General features: G+C 35.6%; 3 protein-coding genes across 3 annotated transcripts; all 3 read left to right on the top strand.

The window, feature by feature from the left end:
- The first annotated feature begins 1,987 nt into the window (after positions 1-1,987).
- On the top strand, positions 1,988-4,540 carry LOC103446211 (WRKY transcription factor 71). The gene is made up of 3 exons (XM_008385286.4): positions 1,988-2,718; positions 2,925-3,071; positions 3,565-4,540. Exons 1-3 carry the CDS (start codon positions 2,291-2,293, stop codon positions 3,971-3,973), a joined length of 984 nt encoding a protein of 327 aa, XP_008383508.3. The 5' UTR covers positions 1,988-2,290; the 3' UTR covers positions 3,974-4,540.
- A 9,848-nt stretch (positions 4,541-14,388) lies between these two features.
- Positions 14,389-20,390, top strand: LOC103446209 (protein REDUCED WALL ACETYLATION 3). The gene is made up of 17 exons (XM_008385285.4): positions 14,389-14,685; positions 14,772-14,831; positions 15,527-15,618; positions 15,900-16,037; positions 16,132-16,188; positions 16,285-16,357; positions 16,792-16,950; positions 17,422-17,571; positions 17,668-17,923; positions 18,448-18,563; positions 18,647-18,733; positions 18,829-18,917; positions 19,059-19,121; positions 19,262-19,318; positions 19,483-19,579; positions 19,684-19,842; positions 19,983-20,390. Exons 2-16 carry the CDS (start codon positions 14,799-14,801, stop codon positions 19,837-19,839), a joined length of 1,623 nt encoding a protein of 540 aa, XP_008383507.3. The 5' UTR covers positions 14,389-14,685; positions 14,772-14,798; the 3' UTR covers positions 19,840-19,842; positions 19,983-20,390.
- Positions 20,391-21,779: 1,389 nt separating this feature from the next.
- LOC103446256 (purine permease 21-like) lies at positions 21,780-23,435 on the top strand. Its single transcript, XM_017335112.3, has 2 exons — positions 21,780-21,898; positions 22,249-23,435. Exons 1-2 carry the CDS (start codon positions 21,862-21,864, stop codon positions 23,352-23,354), a joined length of 1,143 nt encoding a protein of 380 aa, XP_017190601.3. The 5' UTR covers positions 21,780-21,861; the 3' UTR covers positions 23,355-23,435.
- Positions 23,436-24,218: the final 783 nt, after the last annotated feature.

Genomic DNA, 24,218 nt, shown 5'->3' with positions numbered 1-24,218 from the left:
GTGATAATACCTCGAAAAGGAGCAAAAACGCCATCCAAGCCAAAGGTTGGGTACCCCAAAATTTGGTGGAGAAGGGGAGGCGCTGGTATATGAAAATACAGAAGGATAGGCCAAGGGGGTGCAGGGAAAGAAGAAGGAGGGGCTGCACTGACCCCAAGATGGAACAAGGGGTCGGTGGCGAGGACGATGCTAGATCTAGGGTTTTTCGTGGAGGGGTCAGGGGTTTTAGGGACAGAGAGAGTCAGTAGCATGAGTTGGGTTTTTTAACTTGCTTAGTTCTTGTATACATACGGTCGAAAAACTTTGCCATTATACGAACATTGTTTTTCTTCTTACAGTTGATAGAGTTTAATGTGAATCCTATACCTCATTTTACTCTTTCTACTTTTTTTTTTTTTTTTCCGGTAAAACCAAAGTTAATTCCATTCTAGCTATGCTATCAGAAGAAGTGACAATAAGGTAAGAAGGAAAATAAAATCTATCAATGGGGACATAAAACCTAGTCCTGATCATGATAATAGTCGTAATGAACAAAACTTTCAATAACCAATACAAGATATAACAAGACAAATAAAAGATAACCTATCTATAGTGGTAGTGTGGAAATCTTACACAATCACCAAGATGATACGAACAAAGTAAAGCAAGAGGAGAATCTCACCAAACAAGACCAGTGAAAAGGAAAACCTTGATTGGCAAAAACATCAACAAAAATGTGAGGAGACCGAATAATTATTAATATAAAACTTTTAGGTCTTACTAAATATTCTCTTGACTACAAATATTTACGTGTTAGGTTTTAATTGGTTTTTCATACTATATACGTACATCGATGACAAGATCTATCACTGTTGTATAGAAGACTATACACGTGTGTCCAGCTAACATGATAACCGTATATATGGCCCCATACCAGTTACGTACGCACCTGAATGTTTATATAAATAAACATTTTCAGTGGACGGTAGTTGGGAAAAAAGAAAAAGAAAAAAGAGCTCTCAATTCTCAAACGATTCTTAAATCATAGAAAGTGTGGTTTAATTTGCTAAATTAATCAAAAAAATTGCATTGACGAGAGAGATCAAAAGCACAGTGACGACATAAGAATTTCAAGAAAACACAGACCAAAAAAATGAAGGAAAAAAAAAAAGGATTAGCAGTAAATAAATATGAATTATATTATTGCTTTGAGGACAATGAGGAGAGAGAGACGACAAGAGTCACAGAAAGGCAGAGGATACAGAATTCAGGGCTGACGTGGGTTTCCCATCAGCAGGGACAAGCACGTGATTTTAACGCTGAGTGGGGTCTGCCACGTGCCCCCATTGGTGCCGACTAGACTACGGTCAAATACCGGTGCCACTTGTGCCACGTGTTGCCTAATATTCCAAACACGAACTTTGAACAATTGACCACACATGGAAATTATCCAAACGAGGCATTTCAAATTAACCTTGTACAATTATTGGTGTTACAAACATTTACCCTACTTCTTTTTCTTTTTTACTTGGAGATATTTATAGTGAGCAACAAAATTACATTGTTGGATTTCATTTTATTTGTTCTAATTACATTTCTAATAGTTTGATGAGAAAAGATTTACTGATTTTAATTTACTTCATTTTTTCATCTTGAAATGTCAAAATTTAAGAAAATAACTCATTTGTATCTGGAAATTATGTTAGCAAAATCTAAATTCATTACATGTTACTCTGTTAATGTATTTTTTTTCCTTAAACTTTTATGCAAGGAGTATCCTCAAGGGCATGTTTGGTCACATATTTTAATAAAGTAAGATAGTAGTTTAGATGATATGAGATAAGTAAATGTTTTGTTTATAATGATCGTATTATACGATACCTTGAATTAAGAATTAATCAAACTAATTGATGTAATAAGTGTATGATCAATTAATGTTGTAAAGGAATATGCCTTCAATATTGTTACTTTGTTCGTATGAATAAACGGAGCAGCAAGGACTAAAAATGTTTCCATTTGAGGAGGCACTTTTTTGTCTTCTCAATTTTAAGGTGCTTTGTCAACCTCCATAAAAGTGATAGCTAACAAAGTCCATTCAAACTTAAAGGCTCTCTCTCTCTCTCTCTCTCTCTCTCTCTCTCTCTCTCTCTCTCCCCCCATTATTATATATATAATGATCAAATCATAATGTATTTTCCAAACCAAACCACATTTAGAGAGACAGATATTTCAAGTCTTGAATCAAAGAGTAGTAGTCCTCCAAACCAAAACCCTTCTTTCTTCTTTCTGTCTTTGTTGTTGTTGTTCTTCCATGTCTGATCAGGAACCGAAAGACCTTTACTACCATGACCTATTTCAGTATGAAGATCATGATGGTGGGATGGTCAGCATCAACAACCAGCCAAATTTGCAAGGGTTTGATGTGAATCCTTCATACATGAACTTAACAGAGTGTTTGAAAGGATCTATGGACTATAATTCACTTGCAACGGCTTTTGGCTTGTCATCTTCAACCTCTGAAGCACTATTTTCGTCTATTGAAGGCGATCAAAAGCCTGCTAATCATCTTGGATATTCAGGTGGTGGCGGAGGCGGTGATGTGGAAACTCCTTTGACGCCAAACTCTTCCATGTCGTCTTCTTCAGCTGAGGCTGGTGCTGATGAGGACTGTGGTAAGAATAAGAAAGATAGGCAGCCAAAAGGGTCATCAGAAGATGGAGGAGATAGCTCTAAGAAAGTGTAAGTTTGAATTGAATACATATAATATTGTCTAGGTTGCTTCAGTTAGTTAAGAGCAATCTTTCTTGCATTCGAGATCTTGAGTTCGAATCTCCCTTATCTCATATAGCTTGTATCATTTAAAAGAACAAGGATACTGTCTAAGTAATTAATGACATATTCATATACCTGATCTGATCATGTTTGATATATTTGATAACCAACAGGAGCAAACTAGCAAAGAAGAAGGGAGAGAAAAAGCAAAGAGAGCCACGATTTGCCTTCATGACCAAGAGTGAGGTTGATCATCTAGAAGATGGATACAGATGGAGAAAATATGGGCAGAAAGCTGTGAAAAATAGCCCATATCCAAGGTAATTAATTTGGATATATAATGTGTAATTTCTAGCTCATTTCTTTGTTTGCACTTGAAAGAAACCACCAAAAAAACCCCTTAAACAGGAAAAATAAGCAATATATTCGAAAGTTGACTAGTTTGTTTCATTCACGTGCTATAGTTTTCAGCGATTTAATTTATTTTTTAAATCTTACTCCATCAAATTATGCCAAAAAGTCCTGCATAAGACTTATTAATCAGTAAAACCAAAGGTTCACTAATTTGTTATAATATGATCCCAAAATTTAGTCCTATATATATTAAGTAATCTTAATCTCGCAAATTCTGAGTTATGGGTAATGAAGCTAAACTAAATCAAGAAAAAACCATTTGATTATTGCAAGATTAATTAATCCGCCAAATCTTAATTTGTTTGGTAGTAAAAATAAAAAATTTGTTGACAGAAAAAATCTAAGTTTGATTTTAGCACGACTCTCTAATTATATATGTACTGCGGTCGCCAATTGCAGAAGCTACTACCGGTGTACGACACAAAAATGCGGGGTCAAGAAACGCGTAGAGAGGTCGTACGAGGACCCATCCACTGTGATTACGACATACGAAGGTCAGCACAACCACCCACTTCCAGCAACCCTTAGAGGAAATGCGGCTGCAGCATTGTTCCCACCTTCTATGCTAAACCTAGCACCCGCCACGCGTACATTCTCAACCTTGGCTGGTGGTGGCCCGAGCTCTGCCTTTTCTCAGGAATTCTTGTTTCAAATGCCCCAATACATGATCAGTAACAATGCTAATCAGGGATCGTCACGAAACCCTAATTATCATCTGCAGCAGTTTCAACTGCCTCATGGAGCTGCTGATCAGTATGGACTTTTGCAGGACTTGGTTCCTTCCATGTTCCTCAAACAAGAGCCTTGATGATCTCCCTCGCGATCGATCTCTAGCTCGTTAATTTGTAGATACGATTAATTATTTTATATAGTAGCTAGTCTCATGATCTTGATTGATCATCCTTGACATATATTTTTAATTAGTGAGCTAGCTAGGTTGCATATCTACGTACCCTTCACTTCTAATCATTTTAATTCGACTCATATTTGTGAGGCAGGAACTGCTGATAGCTTTAGCAATAGAGCACTTATTATCGGCAAAGAGAGAGTTTGACTCTTTCTCTAATCTCGCAGTTGTAAGCTTTTAGGTCTTCCATTTTGGAGGTAATTTGCTAGCTCGAACTGCTACCATATATAGGAAATCAAATGGATTTGTAAGATGATGAGTTTATTTATGTATAGTGGTTCGCGAGAACGTAGTGCAAGTGAATTGAGGATTGCATGCCTCATGTTTAATTGCTTGTATTATACAAGTGGTGCAACAGGTTTTTCTTATTTACGGATTAATGTAACGCAAGATCCTTGCCGTGACAGCCTTGCTTTCATGCAGCAGGGTTGGATTTTTACTTGTTTAATATATAATAATTTTCTTCTAGTTTCTGTGCATATTATAACTCGTTGAATAATTTGTTTGCAAATAGTACGCAATTGTTACAAATTCCTTCTCGTATTATGTAGGCTGCGGGTCTACTGTCTCCAAAATATAGGTATGTCTCATGTCCACATGATCATGCCGTTAAGACCCCTCTTCGACTTTCACTCAGATGTAAGAAGTAACTTTTTATTGATTGAAACAACTTTTACCAAACATATCCTTCATCACTTAGAATTCCTATCTTATACAGAAAGTAACTAACTCACCTAACTAAACGGCTACCCAAAACAGAATTTAGTTACAATTCCTATTGATATGATGCTGACACATGGCATCATATCAATACCCCCCCCCCCCCTAAAATGACCCTTTAATTGCAAGGCTTCAAAGATTTGTGGCCCCTAAAATGACCCTTTAATTGCAAGGCTTCAAAGATTTGTGGCAGCTGGAAATTTGGTCTTCAACACAGAATACACCTCCCAAGTCACATCATACTTTGAGTGATTTTTCCATTGAACTAGCACTTAAGTCACATCGGCATTTCCTGTTTTAACCATTCTCCTTTCCAAAATTGGAATAGGCACATCCTATAGAATTCCAGCTTCTGTAATTACTGGAAGTTGAATTGTAGGTTGTATTGTCGACAAAAAAAAAATTGTAGGTTGTATTGCAGGACCCAAATGCTTCTTTAAGCAAGAAACATGGAAGACAAGGTGGAGTTTGGAGTTAGTAGGTAGCTTCAACTTATAAGCCACTGAACCAACCCTTGCTAATACCTCAAACGGACCATAAAACTTGGGTTGCAACTTGTTAAAAGGGTGAGAAGCTAGAGACAAGTGTTTATAGGGTATAATCGCAGATAAACCAAGTCACCAACATCAAAATCCCTATCGGTTCGGTGTTTATGAGCTTGAATCTTCATTCTATTCTGAGCTGCCTCAAAATGGGCCTTGAGTAATGATAAAACTCGATTCCTTTCCTGCAAACTTCTGTCCACCATCTCCAACTTAGTAGTACCAGCTTCTTAAAGTGGAACTGCAGGAGGAGCTTGGATATACCACTTCATAAGGCATCATATTAGTGGCAGTGTGATGGTTGGTATTGTAACTCCATTCGGCCCATGGTAGACAAAATGCCCATCTTATAGGTTGAAGACTGCAAAAATAGTGCAGGTAGGTCTCCAAACATCTATTCAGCACCTTTGTTTATCCATCCGTTTGAGGATGATAACTAGAGCTATAACACAAGAATGACCTTTGCAATTTGAAAAATTCTTTCAAAGTCCACTCAGGAAAGCAGGGTCTGTATCACAAATTATAGATGTAGGCATGCCATGTAATTTGAAGATGTTCTCAACAAAAAGATTAGTCACAGAAGACGCAGTGTAAGGATGAGCCAATGCTACAAAATGTGCATGTTTTGATAGCATATTCACTACAACCCAAGTCACCGTTTTACCTTTGCAAGGTGGTAGAGCAATGATAAAATCCATAGAGATGTCAGACCAAATCTGAGATAGAATTGGCAGAGGTTGAAGCAACCCAGCTGGTGAAAGAGTTTCATATTTGTGTTGTTGACACACTGCACAACTAGCCACCATATCTTTAATATCTTTCTTCATACCTTCCTAGTAGAATGTTTTAGAAAGCCTCTTGTAGGTTTTGAGGAAACCTGTATGGCCTGCCACTAGACTGCTATGATGTTCGTTAAATATCTTTTGTCTCCATTGGCTGTGAGGACTAAGAACAATCCTATTCTTATACTTTAGGAACCCATTGTCCACATGAAACCTCAAGTTGCCAATAGGAGCAGAATCAGTCATATTGCTTAAAACTTGTTTAGTTTTAGCAATAATCCATTCATCAGATTCTACATGTCGTCTAATATCATCCATCCAACTCATGTATGGATAAGAGATGGCCATGAACTTAGTGTGCTCTAAGCAATCTTGATTGTGCAAAAATAATTCAGAACATTCTGCAAAAGATAAAGGTAATCTGGAAAGTGCATCTACAACTTGGTTGTCACAACCTTGCTTGTATTGAATTTCATAGTCAAAACCCAACAATTTTGATACCCATTTCTGTTGAAAATGTGTATGAGCTCTACTTTGTAGGAAGTATTTGACGTTGTGATGATCCGTTTTGATTATAAAATGCCTCCCAACCAAGCAAGATTGCTATTTCTTGATGGCATGAACTATCGTCATCATCTCTCTTTCATAAGCTGATAGAGATTGGTTCCTCGGACTCAATGCCTTACTAGTAAACGCAATAGGTCATCCATTTTTTTGCAAATGAGCTCTGATTCCATGGCCTGAAACATCGTTTTCAATGATAAAGGTTTGCCTAAAGTCAGGTAATGCTAAAACCAGAGGCGATAACATAGCTTCCTGGAGTTATTGGAAAGCTGTAATAGCTTATTCAATCCATTTGAAGCTGGCCTTCTTAGTCAAGGCAGTTAAGGGACCTACTATCTTACCAAAATTAGGAATGAACTTCCTATAATATCCCGTAAGACCCAAAAATCCTCTCAAAGCTTTAACTAAAATTGGAATTGGACATTGGGTAATAGCTTCTAGTTTTGAAAGATCGGTAGTAACACCTTTCTTAGAGACCACATGTCTTAAATACTATATGGTTCTCTGGCCAAAATCACATTTAGACTTTTTTACATACAAAGTATTAGCTTGTAAAATCCCAAATAACAATCTAAGATGCTCCAAATGTGAGTCCCAAGTCCTGCTGTATACTAGAATATCATCAAAGAAAATGAGGATAAACTTCCTGAGATATGGATGAAAAATTTCATTCATTAAGCTTTGAAACATTGTTGGTGCATTAGTAAGGCCAAATGGCATATTACCAAAAATTCATAATGGCCCTCATGTGTTCTGAACGCAGTATTTCCAATATCATCAGGGTGCGTCCGAATTTGGTGATAACCCGACCTCAAATCCAACTTAGAGAAATAATGTGCACCACAAAGTTCGTCAAGTAGCTCACCTATGAGAGGAATGGGAAACTTATCCTTGATTGTGATCCAATTAAGGCCTCTATAATCTATACACATCCTCTAGGTTCTTTCTTTTTTATGAACAAGAATCACTGGTGAAGAATAAGGACTATTACTCACTCTGATAAACCTAGCTTCAAGTAATTCCTGCACACACTTCTCGATCTCAGTCTTCTGCAATGGACTATATCTACAAGGTCTGCTGCTTGATGGTTTATTGCCCTCTACCAATGGAATTTTGTGGTCATGGATTCTATGAGGAGGAAGACTGCTAGGAGTCAAGAATACTACATTGTATTCTTCTAATATTTTCTGAATGTCCTTCTTCTGTTCCTTAGTTAAATCTAAAGATTGTTGCTTTTCCACCATTTCAGGTTGAATGTGGTAAATAAATGCTCCTACCGTTGACTCTTGTTGTAACAACTTCTCCATTTGTAAGGCAGAAATATCTTGTAAGTGGTACGTATGAGGTTCTAGGCTTGTAATACAAAAAGTCTTATTGTCTTTCATAAACTTCATATAAAGCTTATCGAAATCCCACAACACTGGACCAAGAGTTCTTAATCATTGCATTCCTAAAACAGCATTGCACCCTCCCAAAGGAATAACATACATATCTGTTATGCATTGATAGTCTTGAATTTGTAAGGAAACAGTACCAAGAGTACCTTGTGTAGTCACCTTAACCCCATTAGCTATTTTGACATTGAAGGAATTGTCCCCTTAAACGTTTAACTAAGGATGCATCAATGAAATTATGGGAACTTCCAGAATCAATGAGAATAACAATAGGACTGCCACCTCTTCAGGGGTTAATTTCCTCACATTATTCACCTTCGGTTTTGATTCAAGAACGGTAGTGTTTGTGATATTCTGAAATGGATTTTGACGATTAAGTATTGAAGGTGCAGGGGGTTTAGATAAAGATTGCACCTTTAATTCTGATAACTTAGCATCTACCTATTGAGCATAAGCAGTAGCGTCCAATACGGTTGTTGGTTTTAGAATCTTGACATCATGTCGTAGTTATGGCTTCAATCCTCCAATGAAACAAGACTTAAGTAGAGGAAGGTTAATATCTCGAGTACGATTCACCAATCGACGAAATTCAAGAATATAATCCCTCAAAAGCTCAGTCTGCTGCAACTTCACCAAGATCTCTGCTAAATCCTCAAACTCTGAAGGTCCAAATTCCTGACAGAAAACCTTCGTGAAATCTTCCCATTTGGGGAAATTGGTAATGCAATTCGCCCATTGAAACCATTGCAGAGCATCACCCTTCATGTGAAAAGATGTCATTTTTACTTTCTTGGATTCTTCGATGTTGAAGAAGTCGAAATTGTGCTCAACTTTATATATCCAACCCAAGGGATCATTATCGTCCCTAAATCAAGGAAAATCCATCTTGATGAATGGTTGACGTGAATTTGGGGTCGCATTATGACGATGGAAATTGGGGCCTAAATTTGGGTTTTGATTCGTTGGAAGATTGGGATCTAATTGCGTTTCTTCCAACGATTCACCTGAAATTCTTAAACCATTTCCATTTCGAGCAAGCAAGGCCTGAAGCTGTTGAAGAAACACATCTTGGGTTGCTTTGAAATCGGTGTGCGCGGCCCTGAATTCGTTATGGAAATCCGTCAATTTCGATTGCAAATCGGAAACATGAGACTCCATGGATTATACTCTGAGAAAGGATTCGAGAGAATCGAAGTACTAGCTCGATACCAATGTTAAGACCCCTATTCGACTTTTACTCATATGTAAGAAGTAACTTTTTATTGACTGAAACAACTTTTACAAAACATATCCTTCATCACTTAGAATTCCTATCTTATACAAAAAGTAACCAATTCACCTAACTAAACGACTACCTAATACAAAATTTAGTTACAATTCCTATTGATATGATGCTGACATGTGGCATCATATCACATGCATTGTCAAATGTTATTAATTGAATCGGACCAACTTTAACCATTATTGGCTTGTGAAACTATGTTAAGATTAATGCTGAAGATGAGTGTTTGAGAGAGAGACAGAGAAAGAAAAAGGAGGGAGATGAGATGAGGAAGGGGGGGGGAGGGTGTTGGGAATAGAGAGTGCAATTGTAATGCCCTATTGTATTGCACTATTGTATTGTCTTAGTGGTCATACACACAGAGCTCTATTTCCGCTTTATATCTCCTTACAACATTCATATAATTGGCCCCTTATCAATACTAGCTATACACCTAACAACCACAACCCTTCATACTCTAATGGAGGGATCCATTATGTTTTCACATAATGATGAGAGTATGAACCCCACATCGAGAAAAAAAGAATTTTGCATGTGCTTATAAGTAATTAAGCTACTCTTTATATTGTCAATTGATTTTATGGTGGAACCTTAACTTTCTTCATGATATCAAAGCACGTTGTCCCGTGTATAAGCCCAACGGCCACACGAGGTCCACGTCACCGATTTGTGTTATCCACGTGTTAGGCATGAAAATTTGTTACACGTGAGCGTGCATGGTGAGAGTATAAATCCCACATTGAGAAAATAAGGAACATTGCATGTGCTTATAAGTAATTGGACTAATGTCATATTACTAGTTGGTTTTATAGTAGAACATCAACTTTCTTCACATAATAAGTTAGAATTTTTATTTATTTATTTGGCATTTAGATTATATGTTATGAAAATGAAGATTAAAGTAAAATCTGTAAACCAAACCATTCCATTCTGTTGTTTCCAATGAACTTAATTTAACATAGGCAAATATATATCACACACGTATTAAAAATCAAACGAACGAGACAAAAGTAGTTACATTAATATGAGAAAAACATGATCATATATATACAAGATGTCAGGATGGTCCAACAACTGTGAGAGATATTTATTTTCGAAATTTTGTGATCAGTATTCGAATGGTCATTGTCTGATTAGATGACATCTCCCTTTCCATATAAATAAGGAAGAACCGAAGGGTATACTTCAATTTTCTATGTGCATGCATGCACTGAGTTGATTTGCTACAAACAAAGAAAGCAAGTTATAAGGAATGGGCCTTTGAGGTCTTAAACCAATGTGAAATTCACTTGGGCTTCAACCTTAGGATCGTGGTGGTTGTGTTTTCCTCCATTAATTGTTAACACTATTTTCCAAACTGAATCACAATGAACAAACTTCTTCAACTTGTTTTTGATCATATATTTTCTCACAGGTTCTATTAGCATATAGATCCATGTAAACCATTCGTATATGATGGTTTGGGATTAGTGGACCACTAATTGATATACAAGGGATATTGGGAAAGAAGAATCGGAATTAATAAACTCAAGTGCTTGAATGAATGCTCTTAACTAAGTTTTAACCTTGTGCTTATTTAGTTTATGGCACCCTACTTTGAAATCAAAATATACAGATGTATGGTGGAGATTGGTTTTATAATTGAATGATGGAGATTGGTCTTGTTGAGGAAAACTATTAGGAGAGTTTGTTAAAGGTTGCAGAGTTAGTTATTTTGTAGGAAAGTATACATAATACACTCTCTCATTTTATGTAATTTGTTCAACTTAGAATATATCAGTACAAGCTTTCATTTTCTTTTAAAACCTCCATCTTCTTCTTCTCTGTTTCACTATACATTGACTTGGACAGTTTTCACTTTCGGATAATGCTAGGGAGACCAAATTTTTTAAACAAAATTTGCAACCCCAAATGATATGATTGTTGATGATTGGATTATTACTTAAGCGTTAGTTAACGTGCTTATTTTTTATTGGTGACACATTATTTGGTTTGTAAATTTGGTTTAAAATTTTGATGTCATTAACATTACCCAATATAAAACATGATGTAGAGTCTATTTAATAAATGAATAAAATTTTATAATAATAACATAAACTTTTGATGAAAAAAATAACATGCACATCCATGCAAAATTATATTAACACCCCACAAATTGTTGAATAAACCTCACATACTTAATACACCTCATATTTGTTTTTTTAATTAAAAATTATCTTAATACACCGCACTTACTTCCCCATAATACCCTCACACCCCACATTCTTAATATACACCTTACATTTTCTATACGTACCCCATATTTTCTATACACCCTCACATTTCTCAAATCTTATAAAGCTTTTAATTTGGACAAATAATGCCGACTAAAATTTTGACAAAAGATGCCGCCTGAGATTTAAAGCATATGTGGGTTGTTTTCAATTCCATGATTAAAACCCATGTCGTCTAATTTTAATATTTGATGGTAATTTTAGGTATTTAATTCTTCATGTAATCCATGTGATCCCTAAAAGATGAATACGAACATAGAAACTTGAATAACGCATTAAAAGCAAGATTAAATAATTATAGATGTCGTCAAAATCACTAAAACAATAAATAATATGAAGTCTTACGTTATGTGAAGCTTCCAAAACATCGATTTCGTGTTTCATTCGTCAAAATTAAATTTTCTCAATCAAGATGTTTGTAGTTTCATTGGTTAAAGTTTTGTTAAAAAATGGAGGGTTGGAGGGGTTTTGATAGTTGAAGAAGATAAATTATACATTAAAAGTGATTTGGAGTGTATATATAATTTTTTATTTATTTTTAACCTAATAAGGTCAAAATTGTGATTGCATAGTAGGATAAATAAGTTATTTAATATTAAATTTTAATGTTGGGTGCATTCAATATTTTATGGGATGCTAATATAAAAAGTATTGTCTTAATTTTTTGATTTAATAAATTAATAAAACTTTATGATAATATTAGTTTATTTAATATATTTTGGATCCCAAGTGTATGGTCTACGTTTTGAAGCCTTTAACTTGGATCTGCAATATGCATCGCCTAATTAACACGTCAAGAAAATGTTTGGTATAGAAAGGTGATCCGTAGAGGGACCTCTGCCGGGAGCAAGCATCACCTTGTAATTAACAGTAAAACCTACACGGACATCAGATCAGTATATGCGACCTTAAACTTAATTAATTAATGTTTGATTAGTACAAATCTAGTTGCTTGATTTACAAGGCAAGTTTTATGCATCTGACAAAGTACTTTCTTCTTGAACAATACTAATGTACATATTGGTATTGTGGTGCTCGTAAAACAAAGTTAGTTTATTCTAGGTGTCTACTACAAAAGAAAGTAATGATATGTTTGCTTAACAGAAATAGGTATGAGAGGTAAAGAAACTATTTCGATTTCTAATTTTTCGACCTTTAGTAATACCTAAAAATCAAAAAATAAATGGATCACTTTCTAAAACTCATAATTAAATACACTTAAAACCGTAAATTAAACAAACACGAGAGCATTTGATTCAATGATCGTTCTTTATTTTTCTGTCGTTTAAGTTCGCAATTTGTTTTTCTTTACATATTCTTAGTAAGTAAACATTGATATTTGTCCCATTTGTCAAGTTTGTCAAGGTATCAACAAAATTGTGGTATTAAATTACCAGAAACTGTCCAAGCATAAAATGTAATAAAAGCATTAGGAAGCTAATTATACCCAAAGCCTACACCCAAAATGGACAAAGAAAAGGGTGTATTTTTGCTCACTAGCCTCAAGTGGTGGTAATAATTACTACCTTATTTATCACATTTTGATGAGTTTAAATTTTGAAATTTGTATTTATCCACTACCCATATCTCGAAATTTAAAATAATCTAATGGTGATATATGGTGACCATTACCTAAGGGTGGTGATTAGGTGGGTTCCTTAATATGCACATAATTATATATTTTTTGCTCACCAACTTCAAGTGATGGTGATGTTCACCACTCTATTTATCATCGTTAAATAAGTTTAAATTTTGAGATCTGTGTAGCGGATAAATACAAATCTTAAAATTTAAACTCATTCAATATCAATAAACATTACCAAAGCTTCATGAGCTGGTAGACTGCCCTCCAAACTTAAGTCATAATCTTAATGGTCAATTGGTCCTTTAATTAATTCCTTAATTATTAGTTAATCAACAATGTTGTTCGCGTACCATGATTGGCGCCATTCATAATGTATTTTAGTCGTGCCATACACTCCTTTCCAATGCCACCTTTCTCACTAAACCATATACTTTTCTTAGTTCAGCACAAAAATTACTTGACACTTCTAATTTTTGAAATGTCCTTTCAAAGTGTGATAATTTAATGACAACATTTGACTTATATCTTGTTAAAATTGAGACCACTCTATACAATAGAGTATGATTTTCTCTCCACTGTTTTTCCCTATCATTATTTCCCCTCTTATTTGAACGGGCACGATTAAACCATGTTAACATATTATTTTAATTTTTTTATAGAGAGAGAAAGACAAAATAAAAAGTATGAGATAAGGAGAAGGAAGAGAAATAGGAAGTGCAATAATCCTACTCCCCATACAATTTAGTTCAAAATTTCTATTAAGAAATCTAGTCAACGATGTGGTCATTAGTAGTTATTGATGCAAATTAATTGTCTTAATTAGATTAGTCCTAAATAGTAAACAAATCCCAATTATCACTTGAAAATTACCAACTTAATTATGTTTTAATCTCTATATATAAAGGAAAAGACAATAAAATGAGAATTTTAAGGCATACTAACAATTCTAAAATATATAATAAAACAAGAGCAATACTATTTACCTTTCGTATTTGCCTCTTTTTATCTACCTCTCTTTTTATCACTCGAAAAGTGAATTTCACCAACAAAATAAGGTGGAAAATTTATAATTTTACTAAATTAGTTAATTTATTAAAATAAAATTCACACATCAGGTGATGAGAAAAAAATATAAAATAATAAAAAAAGATAATAAAAAAAGTAGTTAACATTTATCATAAAATAAAAGAAAATTCAATTTCCAGAAGTGTAGTATGTCTTGTAAAGAAAACAAAAGGCCAACTAAACCACAACAACCACCCCACCACCACCACCACCACCACCACCAACCGCTCGTGGAAAAAACAAACTTCACTGGAGAGGGACGTACCTTCCGACATTTCCCGTATTCTTCAAGCAACAGCCTAAACGACATCGTCTTCTTCTTCTTCTTCATCGATCTTCAGCTAGGTTTTCATATTTATCCCCTATGTTCGATAGAGTAGTCAGTCTCTGAACTTCCTTCAACTAGGTACTTTTCGCTGCGTCGATCTACGCTTCGTATTTCCCAATTCTGCTACTCTTTTTTATTGTTGAATTTCGATTTGGGTTTTGCAGTTCGGAGCCGATTTGGGGATTTTGGAAATGGTGGACGCTGGGCCAGTTACGCCTGGACAGGTAGTTCAGTTTCAGTGCCAAGACTGTTCATTTCTTATGCGTAATTTTGATCTTCTGCTGATTTCGATTGAATTCCAAGATATTTTTCAGTTCTGATCAGGATCTGTGAATGTGTGTGAATTACTGGTTTCTGATTTTTGTTCAACAATATGAAATTGCTTTGTGTTTTAAGTTCTTGATCCGAAGAAAGTTGTGTTATTTCGTAATGGCATTGCCGTTTGTAGTGGTTGGTTAGATTACTGCATTTCGGTATTATAGTAGCTCATAGAAAAGGAGTCCTGTTTATGAATGCTTCCTGATTTTCCGCCACCGCTGATCACCAGAGCTGTTAAAAGTAGCAAATCTTGTATCTTGGTAACAAACATAATGCAGCATTACACAACAATGGCTCTGTTCAAACCATCCTTAATAATTTTATTTTCTACTCAAATGGATCAAGGATCTTGTTTTTCTTCTAGTAGTATGTTAACCAAGAGGCCTTTGTTTCTGTTGGTTCATGGGAAACACAATAGTCCTACGTGCCTGGATGTGTTTGGGACTTTGGTGCAATTCTAGATGTTATGTAATCAAATTAGCTACACTTTTGAGTTAAACAGATTTGTCTCAAACGCTATGAAAGATCTTGTTTTGGTATCAATAATGTAAGGACTAAATGAGTGAGCAAATTTACTGAAGCTTTCTATATGATTCTCCAGGTGTCATTTTTGCTTGGAATCATCCCAGTTTTTGTCACATGGATATATTCAGAGTACTTGGAGTATAAAAGATCTTCATCTCATCCTAAAGTGTAAGTTCCGTACCTTCAAACTGGTGATATGAAGTGATAAATATGATCAAATTGGGATGACTTCTATGTATTGATCTTTACCCAACTAGTCTACACAAAATAAGTAATCAAATTTGGATTATTAAGTATATACGAATACGCTGGATGAGTGTTTATAGTGCTTTAGATATGTCTTTGATTACAAATGAGATACAAGGATTTTCAAAGATATGGTGTTACCAGCCAATATTCTCTGATGCGGAACAACTAAGTTTTTTGTTTTGTTTTTCATGCTATTGTAGTCATTCAGATACTAATCTGGTTGAGTTGGGAGAGGAGACAATCAAGGAAGATGATCGAGCTGTTTTGCTGGAAGGAGGCCTTTCAAGATCAGCATCTACAAAGTTTAACAGTTCATCCATCAAAATAAATTTAATCAGGTTACCATCTATAATATACAGTATCTTCATTGAATTTTCATGTTGAGTTTACTATGAAAGTCTTTCTCACGTTCCACTTCTCATGAATTTCCAGGTTTCTGAATATGGATGACTCTTTTCTACTTGAAAACAGAGCAACTCTTAGAGTCATGTAAGTAATTACTAATTAGTACAATTTGTATCTTCTCAGGGCCAAATTTCTTATTTATGTTATACTTATATTACACTCAATGCCTGACAATTGTAGGTCTGAGCTTGGTGCAATTCTGTTCTATTTCTACATATGTGACCGCACAAATATACTGGGAGATTCTACGAAGGTACATTTGTCTGCTTCCTGAATGTATTCTTAAATAACGACTAGTTACTTATATGGAAAACTTGCACAGATGCTATTATCATCGGATCAGGTCCTAATCTATTAGTTATTTTCATGTTGTCCTTTTGTTCTCACTGATATTTCTGCCTAAGTTCCATGTTTTCCTTTTGTTCTCACTGATATTTCTGCCTAAGTGCCCTGAGTTCACCTATCTTGCTCATCGTTTCACATCCTGATATAAAAGGATGCTATCTTTTATATGGCTTAAATTAAAGAAAAGTTAGGGATGGCAGTGTTACTATTGTCACACATTGATAAACACGAAGTTCCTTTCTTTTATATTCAGATCATGACATGCTGATATGTACTGATAAGAACAATAAGCCGGTTTTACTGTTGTAATATTGATTAGTTATGTGGTTCTTCTTTGAACAGAAATACAATCGGGACCTTTTCATCTTCCTGTACCTTATCCTTGTCATAGTTTCAGCAATGACATCTTTGAAAAAACATACTGACAAATCAGCATTTTCTGGAAAATCCATACTTTACCTAAATCGGCATCAGACTGAGGAATGGAAAGGGTGGATGCAGGCAAGTTCTCTTCTCTAAGTTCGTAAATTGTAGGGTACAGATATTTCCTTTGGGAAAGAATTGTGTGCTCTTGGTATTTCTTCTCTCTTTTGTTTTAGGAGGGAAATTCTGAACTTATACTCGTGGTGACCGGCCACTGTTATTTTTACTGTTCAGGTGTTTGTATTGTGACAACCGTCCATGCTCATCTAACTCGAACGAGCATATGTCATCCTTTGATATTTTTGTTATTGGTTGAACTTAAATTTGGATACTATATGCTAGATTGAATCTGTAGATTTGATTGGCTTTTATTCATTTAGTTTTTTATCAGAGTTGAGTTGCGAAACCCAACAACGCTACTCTTTAGTTTTCGTCTAGTTGAACATCAAACTTTGTTATATATAGAGCTCAGTTTGATCACTATGCTGTTTATAATGATTAATTTATGAATGTACTATGAGTATAATCATCTCTTTTGCTTCTTGGCAGGTCCTATTTCTAATGTACCATTACTTTGCTGCTAGTGAGATTTACAATGCAATACGCGTCTTTATTGCTGCATATGTTTGGATGACTGGATTTGGAAACTTCTCCTATTACTACATTAGAAAGGATTTTAGCCTCGCCCGCTTTGCTCAGGTAAAGTGTAGTTCTAGGCAGTATATTCTCGCAATTGTCCTTGTGAGTATTATGACAATGATCTGAAATGCTTGTATTCTTTATTGTCCTATGCAGATGATGTGGCGGCTGAATTTTTTTGTGGCGTTTTGCTGTATTGTTCTTAACAATGACTATATGCTCTATTACATCTGTCCAATGCACACTCTGTATACTCTTATGGTGTATGGAGCCCTTGGCATCTTTAGCAAGTACAATGAGATCAGATCAGTTATGGCTTTGAAGATTCTCGGATGCTTTCTTGCGGTTATCTTGATTTGGGAAATACCTGGAGTGTTTGAATTAGTCTTTCATCCATTATCATTCTTATTGGGTGAGTAACCCCGTTCAGCTTTCTGGTTTTTTTTTTTTTTTATTTTTATAATTTTTTTATATTATGTTTTTCACTGTTGGAAATTCAACCCAAAAGAAAAAAAATACAGTTGGAAAACTAAGGACTTTTAAAATTTTATTACACTCATCCAAGAGTCTTTAATTTGTGCTATTCAATTTTTATTTTTGGGCAGGCTCATTACTCAGAAACTTTGGCCAATATTGTAAGACAAAACAGTTTATAACTAATAAAAGATAGTCATCCTCTTGTGAGTTATTTATATGTATTGCATGAATATTGAATAACTTTAAATAGTTGACCTGTTCAAATACTTTTAAGGGGCTTAGGTTTTGGCCAAAAAAAAAAATCTAGCTTGTATATATAGGTCTTAAACTGATTTGAGATTCTTTATATAAAGAAGATGAAGAAAAGGTTGATATGGGATTCTTGAATTGTTTCTGTGCATGAATTGCTTACTGTTCACCCATTGCTCAAACTTATTGTCCTTGTTCCCTACCGTGCAGGGTATACTGATCCTGCTAAACCAGATCTCCATCGTCTGCATGAATGGCATTTTAGATCTGGACTTGATCGCTACATATGGATCATTGGAATGATATATGCCTATTATCATCCTAATGTAATCCCTTGAATCTCTATATCTGGTTGCTTTTGCTTTCTTGATACTCCACCTGCTGAGATTTTAAGTGTAATATCTCTTAGGTGGAGAAATGGATGGAGAAATTGGAGGAATCTGATACCATAAGGAGAGTCTCAATCAAAGCAGGAATATTTTCCAGTTCTATATTTGTAAGTTTCTTCCGTTGTGGTAATTGCCTGCTTATATATAATGGATAATGTTTTAATCTTGTAATGTGATCTCATGCTCATTATTTCACTGTTAGGTTGGTTATCTGTGGTATGAATATATTTACAAGCTGGACAAGGTTTCATACAACAAATTGCACCCCTACACATCATGGATTCCGATAACGTGCGTGTTATTTTGTTTCTTTTTCGTATTAAATGGAATTATTCTCTGGGAGTTTTATCAGATGGCACATACAATTTTCGGTTATTTATTTTTCTGTTCATCTTAGTGACTTACCATCACCTCTGCTTATTGTGATTTCAGTGTATATATATGCTTGCGGAACTTTACTCAGCAGTTGCGGGGTGTCTCTTTGACTCTCTTTGCGTACGTATTCTTATCTGAAAGTCAAACACAGCAGTACCTTTTGTAGGGTTAGTAATTGCTCAGACGTAAGTGGTTTTTTGTGTTTATGAAAGGTTTTGCTGACTCATTTTGTCTGTACAATTTCATTTCGGTTATGCTAGGTGGCTTGGGAAGATTACTTTGGAGACCTATATTTCACAGTTCCACATCTGGTTGAGGTACGTGATACTTCTATTTCATTAACTATGACCACTAAGTCGTACGTTTTTTCACCAGTGGAATGCACATCTGAGTCTTTACAAATGCCTTCTTTTGTGCTTTACAAATGCTTCTTTCTCTTTTCATAAGGAACTCATGAAAATTTTCCTTTACTCGTGTACAGAACAAACACACCTAATGGACAGCCTAAGTGGCTTCTCTCTGTCATTCCAGAATATCCGTTGCTCAACTTCATGCTGACAACCGCCATCTATGTTTTGGTAAGAAAATCTTCAATCTTCATTTAGCCCTTAAAATTTTGCAAGCCAACAGTGCTTACAAATTCTCACCTGGTGCCTGCTGTTCTGTTGACTTGGTCCTGCAGGTATCTCATCGGATTTTCGAGTTAACCAATACGCTTAAGACAGTGTTTGTACCCACCAAAGACAACCAAAGGCTGCTTCATAATTTTCTCGCAGGGGCTGCCATTTTTACTTGTTTGTATTTTGTCTCATTCATTCTTGTTCAGATACCTCATTGAACTGTAAGAACCTTTCTGCTCTGTGCTCACTTTTTCTTATTTCTTAGATGCTGTGCAGAACTTCTGTGATTTAGATTTATTGAGAAGTTTCAAAACTTGCTGTCGTGTTCAGTTTCATATATTAACGGGTTTTACTCTTACAGGCTTAACGATTCAAGACCCAAAAGTGGGTTATACAGATGTTTCCTGTTGGATGTGCAAATATAGAAAGAATTTCAATAAGGGAAATGGAAGACGTCGGTTGCGAATATAGCCTGCAAAAGCTTGCAGTTCCAACATTTTTTTGTATCGGGGAGAAAGGCAAACTCTCCGTTGCTGCTTGAAAGCTTGGATGTGGATGTTAGATTTGCCTTTGGAAAGTTTGGTAGGAGGGCCGGAAGCAGGAAGCGACAGTCGTGAGAAGAATTCTTTAGAAAATATATATAGCTGTTTGCTTTGTATCTTCTTTTTCTTTTTCCCCACAGTTTTGTTAAATCCTTGAAGAAATTGTAGATCTCTGTGACATAGATGTGCTGTTTGTGATAAATCAAAGTTCAGAAGTTCGTGAGCAATGCAATCTGAATCTGCTGTTTATTGTTAAAATGGTCCACTGTATCCAATACTTCCCTCATTCTCGGAACGGAGGAAAGTCGTCCTTCCCTGCGTGGTATTATTCTATCATACAAAATGTCATAGTAGAACCGTTCATTCTCTTTATCATTGTCGAAATATTATTTTTAGAAAATTCATTTGTTTTGGAGTCGTTTAGTCATTTTTGTATGATTAAACAAAATCAACTGTTCATTTCATAACTGTTAATTTTTTTAACACATTCAGACTGACAATGTTTCGTAGAAATTCTTAAGAAACAAAGTGTTCCATATTTTTTATTTCACACTTTCCATGTGACCGTATGAGCATCCGAGAAAAGATCCAAGTTATAACAAATCAGATTGCACATCAATTCAAAACCCACGAATTTCTTTAAAATGGGTTTTAAGTTCCCCATTACCCCATCATTCGGACATGATTTACACTTTTTTCTCGCATGCACACTTTTGTTATTTTTCACATTTAGATTGAATAAAGCAAAATATAATTAACGTATATAAAAAAAGGATCGTACGGTGCACAGGGAGAAAAATAGTGTACATAAATCATTTTTCCTAATATTTTCAAACTGTCCAAAATACTGTCACAAGTGAATTAAGATATTCTACAAATCTCTGTGTCCGAAGTCAACGGACTAAACAATCCTGGCTGTTCAAGGAAGAGATAGAAAGAGATTCGGACTGTTTAAGAGCTTGTTTTTGTGTGAGGTGAGCCAATGTGATGAGCTAATAAGGACTGCATGATTTAAATTAAGTGGTCTAAATTCTCTTGTCCGCCAGCTCCAAACACAAAGATACGAAGAGGATATGAATTCGTCACAAATCACTGGCAAGACTAGTTGTTTATCATTGTGAGATGATTTTAAATTTAATTTAATCTAAGTTTTTTTTATCAATGAAGGATAGGGTTTCAAATTTGAGACCCCCTCTATTTTGGAGGAAACTAAATATCGCTCGACCAACAACTAATTGATTTAAGAGTTGCAACAATCGAAAGCCAATATCCCACGTAATATAAATGCATGTCGTTATGGTTTTGCGTATGCAAATGCATATACAAGCAAATTGACGAGGTTCATATATCCTTTGCAATCTATACTCTCTTTGATACCAGTCGACTTAAAATAAGTTGAATCATGCGTAAATCAAACAAAGAGAAGGTGATTAGCTTCCGTGATTAAATTTGGGTCATCTTAACAAAGTAGTTATCAAAGTAATATGGGAAGTGTCGATCAGTTGGAAAACCCCAACGAATCTACTCCTACTTCTAGGTTGCATGCTTTTCGTACTTGCTTTTTCTTCATTGCCGTGATACATGACCCACACCCCACTCCACATTTACGTTAAATTACATGGCCAAGTTTTCATCTGATCAGCTCAAATAACCTCTCTCTCTCTCTCTCTCATTTGAGAGAGTTTCTTCATCTCTGGCATGGGAGAACCTCAAGAAGTGCAACTCAACATTGTAGGTACGTACGTACGTATGGTCCTTTTTTTTTCTCACTTTTTTCTTCTTGCTATTGCTCGGTCTGAAAAAACTTATTTTATCAGAGAGGAGAGAGGGTACAAATCATAGATGGTGAGTCTAATTCTACGCGATCTTATTACTGATACGCATAATTCAATGAGTTTACTGTTATTAGCTGTGAGAATTGGATTTGGTTTTTCTTATGATAAAGCTTATTATATATAGCAAGTGCGAGAGGCCTTGATCATTAAGCAAATCCTGCCGAAGTGTTAATGCATTGAGTATAACAAGAAACAGACATTTGATCAAATACTGATCCTTGCATATCTTTTTCTTCTTTCTATTTATCAGTTAATGACTCAAATGAAGCAAACTCTTCAGGGTGCACAGATGCTCGCGAACACCCACTGCTTCCCCGGCGTAGGAGCTTCAACTGGTGGCTTAGGATGGCCATTTGTACGGTCTTTGTCATCGCCGGCCAATCAGCTGCAACGCTGTTGGCAAGATTATACTACGACAAAGGTGGCAAAAGCAAATGGCTGGGAGCGCTAGTACAACTTGCTGGCTTCCCTATCCTCCTTCCCTATTATTTCTTCCCAACAAAAAGAACAAATCCAACCACAAACATTAGAACCAGTACTACTCCCGAATCAAAAGAACCCTCGACTTTAATCCTTGCATCAATTTATGTCTCTCTCGGCCTTCTAATAGCCTTGGGCTGCTTCTTGTACTCGGTTGGATTATCTTACCTTCCCGTCTCTACTTATTCCCTCATTTGTGCATCCCAATTGGCATTCAATGCGCTATTCTCCTTCTTCCTCAACTCGCAAAAGTTCACCCTTTATATTGTCAATGCCCTAGTCCTCCTCACCATCTCCTCAACCCTCCTCGTGCTCCATGGTGACTCAACAGACGATCCAAGTGGAGGATCAAAAGCAAAGTATGCGATCGGGTTCATATGTACCCTTGGCGCATCAGCTGAATACTCATTAACGCTTTCTCTATCGCAGCTCGTCTTCAGAAAAGTTATAAGGAGGGAAACATTTAGAGTGGTCATGGATATGATAGTGTATCAATCTCTTGTTGCTACCTGCGCCATCTTGGTGGGACTTTTCGGTAGCGGAGAGTGGAAGGGTTTGAGGAACGAGATGGAGGGGTACGAATTAGGGAAGGTATCCTATGTCATGAACTTGATATGGTCAGCTATAATATGGCAACTCTTTGATGTTGGCATGGTGGGATTGGTTTTTGAGGCATCTTCTCTCTTCTCCAATGCCATTAATGTTGTGGGTTTGCCTGTTGTTCCAGTTGTAGCTGTGATTTTCTTCCATGACAAAATGGACGGGATTAAGGCAATGGCCTTGGTTTTGGCCATCTGGGGATTTGTTTCATACGTTTACCAGCACTACCTTGATGATCAAAAGTCCAAGATCGAGAACAAAAATGGAAATAGTTGAAGAGATTTTGCTTTTGCATATCAAGTGTAACATCGAAGAATTCAAGACCTAAAGAAATATAATGATACAGATGTTACTTAATGTTAGATTTGTACGTAAAATACGTGTCGTATATTGTTGTATGGTTGTAAAACCTGTCAAACTTACTTAAAACTCACTCACTACTATCGCGAGGTCTATGATATAATTATGATCTTTTGTGCTGGTCGTTAGTAGTTGATGAACTAGTAAGCCATGGACCCACGACTAAAAATAATTGTACCCGTCTTAGTTGAAATTTTAACAATTATAGGATAAGGGCGTGATCACGACTTGTCACTGTGCATGATGTATTTAATGAAGACCAACAATTCTGAATCGAAAGTCAATTTGCACTAGTAAAAAGAAATTAAATTAATAAATATTGAGGAATAACTGAGTCACTTTGCAAGTTTTATAGAAATCCTTTGAGGAAATAATAGGGAGACCATTTTTTTAGGGGTGCATTTTTGCTCACCCATATTAACTTGGGTGTATGCTCACCACATATCTCCAAGCTTGCCAAGTGTCCTCTCGCTTTAATCCTGGTTAACATTTTCATTTGTTATTAATATTTTACTATAATAATACATTAATAATCATCTTAACATTTATCTTTAAACTTTTTAATCAATATTTGTATCTCAACCGTCCATCTCCCCTCTTCCTCTTGAGGTAGATTCTCTGCCCTCCCACTTCCCGTACCCTACTGTTTCGTGTGGTCATGGTTAAGTCACGTCAACATTTTATATTTTTTTTATAGAGATAATAAGACAAAAATAAATAGTAATATAAAATGTTGACGTGGTTTAACCGTGACCACACAAATAGAAAGGCACCGAAATT

Source organism: Malus domestica, chromosome 10, assembly GCF_042453785.1.
Source record: "Malus domestica chromosome 10, GDT2T_hap1".
In the NCBI taxonomy this organism is placed as follows: domain Eukaryota; kingdom Viridiplantae; phylum Streptophyta; class Magnoliopsida; order Rosales; family Rosaceae; genus Malus; species Malus domestica.
The sequence above is the reverse complement of the archived record's forward strand: the minus strand, read 5'-3'. Positions and strand labels throughout refer to the sequence as shown.

What these genes read in the sequence shown, in the direction of transcription:
- LOC103446211 (XM_008385286.4), top strand. Translation starts at nt 2,291, where the DNA reads ATGTCTGATCAGGAACCGAAAGACCTTTACTACCATGACCTATTTCAG. An exon ending in GGAGATAGCTCTAAGAAAGT is followed by an intron (nt 2,719 to 2,924) that starts GTAAGTTTGAAT and finishes GATAACCAACAG; the next exon opens with GAGCAAACTAGCAAAGAAGA. An exon ending in AAAAATAGCCCATATCCAAG is followed by an intron (nt 3,072 to 3,564) that starts GTAATTAATTTG and finishes CGCCAATTGCAG; the next exon opens with AAGCTACTACCGGTGTACGA.
- LOC103446209 (XM_008385285.4), top strand. Translation starts at nt 14,799, where the DNA reads ATGGTGGACGCTGGGCCAGTTACGCCTGGACAG. An exon ending in AGAGCAACTCTTAGAGTCAT is followed by an intron (nt 16,189 to 16,284) that starts GTAAGTAATTAC and finishes TGACAATTGTAG; the next exon opens with GTCTGAGCTTGGTGCAATTC. An exon ending in ATGCCTATTATCATCCTAAT is followed by an intron (nt 18,564 to 18,646) that starts GTAATCCCTTGA and finishes AATATCTCTTAG; the next exon opens with GTGGAGAAATGGATGGAGAA.
- LOC103446256 (XM_017335112.3), top strand. Translation starts at nt 21,862, where the DNA reads ATGGGAGAACCTCAAGAAGTGCAACTCAACATTGTAG. An exon ending in AGTGCAACTCAACATTGTAG is followed by an intron (nt 21,899 to 22,248) that starts GTACGTACGTAC and finishes TCTATTTATCAG; the next exon opens with TTAATGACTCAAATGAAGCA.